The sequence below is a fragment of the Simochromis diagramma genome, unplaced genomic scaffold (assembly GCF_900408965.1).
Source record: "Simochromis diagramma unplaced genomic scaffold, fSimDia1.1 OVJJ01000406.1, whole genome shotgun sequence".
Lineage (NCBI taxonomy): Eukaryota > Metazoa > Chordata > Actinopteri > Cichliformes > Cichlidae > Simochromis > Simochromis diagramma.
Window position 1 is genome coordinate 478,281 of NW_024387104.1, and position 9,611 is coordinate 487,891.

General features: G+C 41.5%; 1 protein-coding gene across 1 annotated transcript; it reads right to left on the reverse strand.

Moving 5' to 3' along the window:
• Positions 1-1,891: 1,891 nt before the first annotated feature.
• Positions 1,892-9,205, reverse strand: LOC120743094. Its single transcript, XM_040046623.1, has 8 exons — positions 9,187-9,205; positions 8,334-8,429; positions 8,184-8,245; positions 7,804-7,918; positions 7,507-7,568; positions 6,839-6,941; positions 4,527-4,592; positions 1,892-2,605 (listed from the first exon to the last, which is right to left on the reverse strand). The coding sequence occupies exons 1-8, from the start codon at positions 9,203-9,205 to the stop codon at positions 2,379-2,381; spliced, it is 750 nt and encodes a 249-aa protein (XP_039902557.1). The 3' UTR covers positions 1,892-2,378.
• Positions 9,206-9,611: the final 406 nt, after the last annotated feature.

The following is a 9,611-nucleotide window of genomic DNA, read 5'->3' on the forward strand; positions in this document are numbered from 1 at the left end:
ACACGCACACACACGCACACACACGCACACACACGCACACACACGCACACACACGCACACACACACACACACACACACACACACGCACACAGACACACGCACACAGACACACACACACACACACGCACGCACACACACACACACACACGCACGCACACACACACACACACACACGCACGCACACACACACACACACACACACACGCACGCACGCACGCACGCACACAGACACACGCACGCACACACGCACACACGCACACAGACACACACACAGACGCAGACACACACACACGCGCACAGACACACACACACGCACACAGACACACACACACGCATACGCACACACAGACACACACACAGACACACGCACACAGACACACACACACACGCACACAGACGCAGACACGCACACAGACACACACACGCACACAGACACACACACAGACACACGCACACACACACACACACACACACACGCACACAGACACACACACACAGACACGCACACACACAGACACACACACACACAGACACACGCACACGCACACAGACACACGCACACGCACACAGACACACACACACACAGACACACACAGACACACACGCACACACACGCGCACACACACACACACACACACACACACAGACACACGCACACACACACAGACAGGCACACACACACAGACACGCACACACACACGCACACACACGCACACACAGACACAGACACACACACACACGCACACACACACACACACGCACACACACACACACACACACAGACACGCACACAGACACAGACAGGCACACACACGCACACACAGACACAGACACACAGGCACACACACACACAGACACGCACACACATACCCGTTTCTTGGGTTAGAGGGACAATTTCTGAAATTTTTGGCAAATCAGACTGGACATAGGGGTATGGGGACACCGGGTTCCAGAGGTGCTAGAGCTACAATATGCATATCAAAAATCATGAAAAAAATCAGCAAACCTATACACAACTTAAAATTTAAACATTTTCTTTGCTCGACTGAGATATAAAAAAGGCTATTTTTTCAGACATTCTGGTGGTTTGTAGAGACTTTTCTGTAGCTCGGTCTATAAGGACAGTCTGGTGTACAAGGTCAGTGATGTCATCATACATATACACAAAGTATAGTCTGTTCTGAAGGGACACATGGTATGTAAAGCCAGTCTACTGTACACACACACACTGAGTAAATCTGGTTTAAAAGGACACATGGTGTGTAAAGCCAGTCTACTGTACACACACACACACACTGAGTAAATCTGGTTTAAAAGGACACATGGTGTGTAAAGCCAGTTCACTGTACATATACTCACACATGCACTAAGTATAACCTTCTTAGAAAAGAACGTGTATTATAAGACTGTGACTGATACATCATTATAGTAAAATTGAATAAATTTGCTTAGGCTGCTGCCCCCGCGACCCGGCCTCGGATAAGCGGTTGAAGATGGATGGATGGATGAATAAATTAAAAAAATAATAAAAAGACTATATTTTGGTTTTCTCTGATGAGCATTACAATCTGACATACAAGCTTACATAAAACACCACAGATCATATCTGTTGTGATCTACTAACAGGTGGTCAAAGTGTCATTAAAACAACTAGAAGCATAATAATAATAATAATAATAATAATAATGGATTGGATTTATATAGCGCTTTTCTAGGCACCCAAAGCACTTTACAATACCACTATTCATTCACTCTCACATTCATACACTGGTGGAGGCAGCTGCAGTTGTAGCCACAGCTGCCCTGGGGCAGACTGACAGAAGCGAGGCTGCCATATCGCACCATCGGCCCCTCTGGCCAACACCAGTAGGCAAGTAGGAGTAGGTAAAGTGTCTTGCCCAAGGACACAACGACCAGGACAGAGAGCCCAGGGATCGAACCGGTGACCATAACACAACAGTGCTTGCATCAACTAGAACAAACTATGTATTATAGAGTTTTTCATTGTCCTGAAGAAACTGGCACTGAGTGGCTGACCAATAAAACAGCACCTTTGCACACCAGGGGTGAGTCGGGCTGACTTATACATAAGACTTATATCAACACATAACACATTTGTTGAATTACTGAACTATATTTAATATAACCAACTCAATAATCAATTCCTTAAAAGGACAGCATTGTAACAATTATTGAAGGAAAATAAAAGTGAATCCTGGCATTAAAAGACTCAGGCTAACCACACATCAAAACAAAACACTGCCTGTGAGCACAGTGAAGTCAACTACATACTTTTTGAATGGAGAACACTAACCTTGAAATCAGGCCCAGAAAGGTAAAGGCTCAGACTGTCAAAAAGTGCATTTAGTGTTTAACATTTATTTATTTTTTTTAAAGGCCAGTCCTCTGTTGCGCACAAAATCTCGAATGTTTTGAATAGATCTCGTCTCCAAGATAGGTTGTTCCTTTTCTTTGCACTTCAGACACTGCTGGTTGGTGACAGTGATACCGTTTTCAATAAAAGGCTTCATATGTTTCATCACCGCTCCTATCTCCTCCTCAGACCATGGTCTCTTCACACACCGCCTTGATGAAACACATAAACCTGTTCAATAAAACAAAACAAATTTGAAGTTTAAAAAGATCATGTGAGATGCACTTGTACAGTGGGGCAAAAAAGTATTTAGTCAGCCACCGATTGTGCAAGTTCCCCCACCTAAAATGATGACAGAGGTCAGTAATTTGCACCAGAGGTACACTTCAACTGTGAGAGACAGAATGTGAAAAAAAAATCCATGAATCCACATGGTAGGATTTGTAAAGAATTTATTCGTAAATCAGGGTGGAAAATAAGTATTTGGTCAATAACAAAAATACAACTCAATACTTTGTAACATAACCTTTGTTGGCAATAACAGAGGTCAAACGTTTACTATAGGTCTTTACCAGGTTTGCACACACAGTAGCTGGTATTTTGGCCCATTCCTCCATGCAGATCTTCTCGAGAGCAGTGATGTTTTGGGGCTGTCGCCGAGCAACACGGACTTTCAACTCCCGCCACAGATTTTCTATGGGGTTGAGGTCTGGAGACTGGCTAGGCCACTCCAGGACTTTCAAATGCTTCTTACGGAGCCACTCCTTTGTTGCCCGGGCGGTGTGTTTTGGATCATTGTCATGTTGGAAGACCCAGCCTCGTTTCATCTTCAAAGTTCTCACTGATGGAAGGAGGTTTTGGCTCAAAATCTCACGATACATGGCCCCATTCATTCTGTCCTTAACACGGATCAGTCGTCCTGTCCCCTTGGCAGAAAAACAGCCCCATAGCATGATGTTTCCACCCCCATGCTTCACAGTAGGTATGGTGTTCTTGGGATGCAACTCAGTATTCTTCTTCCTCCAAACACGACGAGTTGAGTTTATACCAAAAAGTTCTACTTTGGTTTCATCTGACCACATGACATTCTCCCAATCCTCTGCTGTATCATCCATGTGCTCTCTGGCAAACTTCAGACGGGCCTGGACATGCACTGGCTTCAGCAGCGGAACACGTCTGGCACTGCGGGATTTGATTCCCTGCCGTTGTAGTGTGTTACTGATGGTGACCTTTGTTACTTTGGTCCCAGCTCTCTGCAGGTCATTCACCAGGTCCCCCCGTGTGGTTCTGGGATCTTTGCTCACCGTTCTCATGATCATTTTGACCCCACGGGATGAGATCTTGCGTGGAGCCCCAGATCGAGGGAGATTATCAGTGGTCTTGTATGTCTTCCATTTTCTGATGATTGCTCCCACAGTTGATTTTTTCACACCAAGCTGCTTGCCTATTGTAGATTCACTCTTCCCAGTCTGGTGCAGGTCTACAATACTTTTCCTGGTGTCCTTCGAAAGCTCTTTGGTCTTGGCCATGGCGGAGTTTGGAGTCTGACTGTTTGAGGCTGTGGACAGGTGTCTTTTATACAGATGATGAGTTCAAACAGGTGCCATTCATACAGGTAACAAGTGGGGGACAGAAAAGCTTCTTACAGAAGACGTTACAGGTCTGTGAGAGCCAGAGATTTTCCATGTTTGAGGTGACCAAATACTTATTTTCCACCCTGATTTACGAATAAATTCTTTACAAATCCTACCATGTGGATTCATGGATTTTTTTTTCACATTCTGTCTCTCACAGTTGAAGTGTACCTCTGGTGCAAATTACTGACCTCTGTCATCATTTTAAGTGGGGGAACTTGCACAATCGGTGGCTGACTAAATACTTTTTTGCCCCACTGTAGGTAGAGATGGTGTTCAAAACTGTGAAAACAAGCTGGTACTTGTCTAAACAAATTGTGTGTGATAATAAATAGACTGTAGACCTGATAAAATTAAAAGTTTGATTGTTTTCATTAACATGATAGTTCATCACACTGCTTGGTAAACACAAAATACATTCAGCTTCTTTATATGTTATATAATGTCTAACCACATGATGTTGGTGTTGACTGCACATAGTGCCTAGTGATGGACATGGCATCTGATTTATATCATACCTTTAGTAACTGAGTCAGGGACAGGAGGTGAACCAGAAGTCACACAGGCATCATTCCCCTGGTCATCTAAAAAAAATAAAAAATTGCACAGTATAAATGTATGGGCTTAAAGAGGCTTTCTGCCTACCAATCAAACACCATGGGCACAGAGGGGACAGTGACAGCCAGTTCTATTATACTAACTATACACATGGCAATGCTGCTGAACTGGATGAAGTCAACAATACCTTGGGTAATAAGTTTACTGGGAAATGATGTAGATTTTGCACAGGCCAAATCTTGCTTGGCCAAAACTGATGAAGCATCAAAATACTAGTCATAAAGCATTAGTGTCACAATTAGGAATGGAACAACTAACAATCAACCATGTAAAAATGTACTGATGGTTAGTAATATTGTTCTATTCACAATCCCAGGTTATCGTAATCAGCATAGTAGTGTTAATAGTAAAGTCTGATTTCATTTTTAATGCAATGAAAAACAGAGATGCAAGTGGCATTAATGAAACAAGAGAACATCGTTATCATACGTGATGTGCGCTGTTAAAATACGTTACTGCACATTTCACTGGACTTGTCTCTGAACAGGACTAACTCACAGATCCCAGCTCATTACATAAGATATGTTGGGCAAACTTTGAGTACAGCATTGAAAATGTACCTTGAGCTGCAGTCTCAGAGACGTGAGGCAAATCAGAAGTCACAGAAGTTAATATTTCTTCATTGTCATTGATAGATTTTTTTGCTTGCTAGAAAAATCTATCTATCTATCTATCTATCTATCTATCTATCTATCTATCTATATCTATATATATATATATATGTTAAATTGACCTGACCAAACTACTCATTATGGGCCACATAGGCCATGTTTCAGAATGCATTCTTGGCTCACAGACTTCTGGCAGAATGATCTAATGAGAAACAGAAAAGCTAAAATGTTTATCCTACATTAATTAATAAGGATTGAGATGAAAAGGACTTCTACTAAAAAGTCACTGAAAATGTGTAGAGACACCATCAAGCATTTGTATTGCAAATTGCCTGATTGATCTATTGGAATAGGTCTGGATTAATCAGACCCAGTACCTTATTGGGCTTCCTATATTGACATTGTAAGAAGTTTGCAAGTTTGATGCAATGTTTACTCAAAGGGTTTATTATCATCAAACATCATCTTCCAAGTTTGTGTGTATATGTGTAATTACAGAATGACAAACAGACTTGAGGGCAGTTTACTTCATACATGTTGATACTCTCTTAAATATAATTAAACATTTGTGCATTTTGCTTTAGCTTTATATAACAGATCAAATCAGGAACTGTGGTTTTTGCATTGTAACATCACAAATAAGCTAAATCAGCATTGTCAGTACGCATGCACGGCGCGGCCGGGTCAGAGTACACCACTACCCACGATGCAAAGGCTGAATTATACTTCTCCGTCAGATATAGGCTTGGTTCTTTTAATACATCCATGGATATAGGCCTACGGGGAAGTGCTGTGCCAGGGTTGCCAGACGTCAGTGGCCAAACCCCGCACGAGCGTCTCCGGGCACCACAGAGGCTGATGGCTCCGGATATGAGGCTTTGAAAGTGAAAGTTTATTTGCAGCTGTCGATTCATTGTACCAACCTTCCCTCAGCTCTAAGGGATCTGGAATTGTCATCTGACAACTGTCAGTCTCGATCTCGAGCAGAGACTTATATCCAAGGTAGCATAGCCTCCCGCTCCTGCTGTTTTGTTAAAACTATAGGGGCTTTTTGTAGTGAAAACGCCCAAGCGAGGGCCACGAATTCTTTCTTTCTCTTCCCAGCAGCACTGTATCCCCGTTTCGTACCAAATTCTTTTAAAACATTGACTTTAGGACGCTCAAAATATTCAATATCGCTATCACACGCGGCAGTGTTTTCTGTTTACGATGCACGCTGGGTAGTCGTGACCCTTGACCTGGACCGGCATGCCTTGCGCGCGGTGAGATGCTTATTTAGCTTATATGAGCTTGATGTTGAAAGAGTGAAACAAAGATTTAAAGTTGTAAAGTTCAACAGTCTAATCAACAAAGAGTAAGAGGGCAATATACATTATTACAGTATGCTCTCTGTTCTCTGCCACACTAAGCAGACAAACTCAAATGCATGATATGTGATAGTATCTGCCATTACACTGTGTATCATTGCAATGGTTTGAATTGATAAAACTTTGAAGTGATTTTTTTTATTCTTTACATATGAAAATGTAGACCTGACTCATGGTAACTTATGGTATAGTGAAAAAATGCATTAATTAACACAAGATAAATAATACACTTACGCTTGCATCTTAGACCGTGCCATCTGATAGCTGTCAAAGGTGAATGGCATATCCCGCATTTGTCAAGTTTCACCGATTCAAATACCAGCCTATGAATTGTACACTGGAAAAATTAAAAACATGAAATGAAACATAAAACATTGTTACCCCAAATATTTTATGACGAATTAAAAATAATGTTTGACCATTTACATATTTTCTACCAATCCTTCAGGAGAGATGGAAAGGGAGATAGGAGTTACTTTTTAGATAAAATAGTGAAGCATATCTATTCAATTCCTGAGATTTGTGAGTTAGAGAGAGGGGAATCTATTTAGATGAAGCAAAAGTAAAATACTAAGAAGCTAAAGTGACTGTGAGTAAAAGGTGCATGTATATGTCTGACACAGAAAAACCCAAGGTTTTCAAGGACACTGTCCATCAGCCTCATAATGACATCTGAGCTCAAACTGATGCTTTCACTGTTTCACCTCCAGTGTGTGGCCACTCGGTAAAACACACTTGTTAAGGGGACACTGTGGTTAGAAAAGACCTCCTGTTCTAAATAGAGGACATTTCCACCACCACTGCCAGATGTTTGCTAAAATACTCAAAATGGAGTTTCATGTAAACACCATAACACTTCTAACCATAGGTCAATTTTAAAACAAAGGTCAATTTCAACTCACCTCACAAGCAGAGTCGTTAGGCACAGCTCTGGATGATTGTGGCACCTCTTTCGATTTGCTCTCTGTACAAGGGAACACAAGGAGATTCAGTGCTTGACTTTCGTTAAGTCAAAAAAAAACACATCTACACATAACGCAATCAATTCACATCCCTGACTGTTACAATTCTACTCAAAATATCCATCAAGACACTATAGAATCATCAGAAATGTCCCAATACTGGCACATTTTTCATGCAGCAAACCTTCAGGCATGTCATGCATTGCCAGAAGTTCACAACATTTACTCAAAACTGACCACTGGTAAGTTCTTCTGAGAACGCTTGGGGTGACAACTCCTGATACTGGACACCAACTTCACCAATTAACTCTTTCAGAGAAGAAGTGCCACGCTGACCTCCAACAGAATGCACCTAAAAAGATGCAAAGATGAACAAGCATCAATGGTACAGTGTCCATCTGATCAAGAGGGACACTCTCAGTCAAACCTTAAAACACCCAAATGATGTTGAGAGGGAAATGCAATGTTAAATGATGACTACCTGTACTTACAATGATTTAAAGACTGTACATGCAGTATAATTGTAATCAATTGATAAACATGATCTTTACAAACCACACTATTTACCAAACTACACATTGATACAATCTTTAGTAAACAGATGAATCCATGCTAACCTCATGCTCAGAGTTGTCTGCTGTAGGTCTAGATGACTGACACTCTGCTCTTAATTCTCTGTCTGTAGAAGACAACACAAGACATGGAGGCATAGTGCTTTGCAAGACCCCAGGGTTTAACATGTAGTGCTTACTCAAGCAGGGACTCACCTGTGAATGAGTCTGTAGAGATCACATGGTGCTCCACGTCATGAGCAATAGGCTCTGCAACACACTGTTGACCAGAGGGATGCTTGCGATCTTTAGCTGGGTATGAAAAGTAGAACAAATATTGTAAACATCTGGCAGCTACAGTGGAAATGTATTTAATCCACTACGAGTGGTCTTTTCTAACCAGTGTCCCCTCAACCCGCGTGTTTTTCTGAGTATGCCAAACACTGGAGATGAAACAGTGAAAGACTCAGTTTGAGCTCAGGTGTCAGGACAGTGTTCTCACATACCTTGAGTTTGTCTGTGTCAGACACACACACATAGTTAAGCATTTTCTGTTTCACCTTCAGTTAAATACAGTTCTAACTCTCACCCTAACTGCAAGGAAACAGAGTGATTAACCCTTACCTAGTTAAGTGAAGCCAAAGTAAGACAATACTAAGAAGCTAAAGTGACTGTGAGTAAAAGGTGCATGTATATGTCTGACACAGAAAAACCCAAGGTTTTCAAGGACACTGTCCATCAGCCTCATAATGACAGTCTGAGCTCAAACTGATGCTTTCACTGTTTCACCTCCAGTGTGTGGCCACTCAGTAAAACACACTTGTGGAGGGGACACAAAACAGATAAGCTTGCAATCATCACTTGGGAAAGTCATACAAATTCAAGATTTAGATTGAATACCACCAAGAGGACATTTAAATATTGTGACTAGGGCTGAAACAACTAATCGATTAATCGAGAACTAATCGATTATTGAAATAATCGTTAGTTGCAGCCCTAATTGTGACATCTAGATATGTAGGTTTTAAACAACAATTCATAGGGGGAAAATTTTTTTTAAATGACCCACCTTTTTCCGCCAGGGCCATTCTTTCCCACCATAGTCATAAGTAATTTCACTTCCTGCCGCAATTTCCTTCAGTGCAAAAAGGCAGAGATGTGGCTTCCCTTCTGCTTCAATCAACTTCATTCTGCAATTTGGTGTCCTGTGTTCATCGTTTACTAGTCGCCCAAATGACCCATCTTCAAGTGCTCCATCAATACTGCAAATTTGGAAACATACATTAAACAAACATTTATAGTGACACGCCTATGAACTATACTATAATTTTTAAGCACCAACACAAACACAACATCCAATACAAGTTTAGTTGTTAAATGCATAGTTGATAAGTTAAAGAGGGTCCATCAGTCAAGGACGCGTTGCTTTCTGACTGAGATAAATGTTTGCGCTTCTACTTGTGCTTAGAGCTTAAACGTGGTTTTGTTGTACTG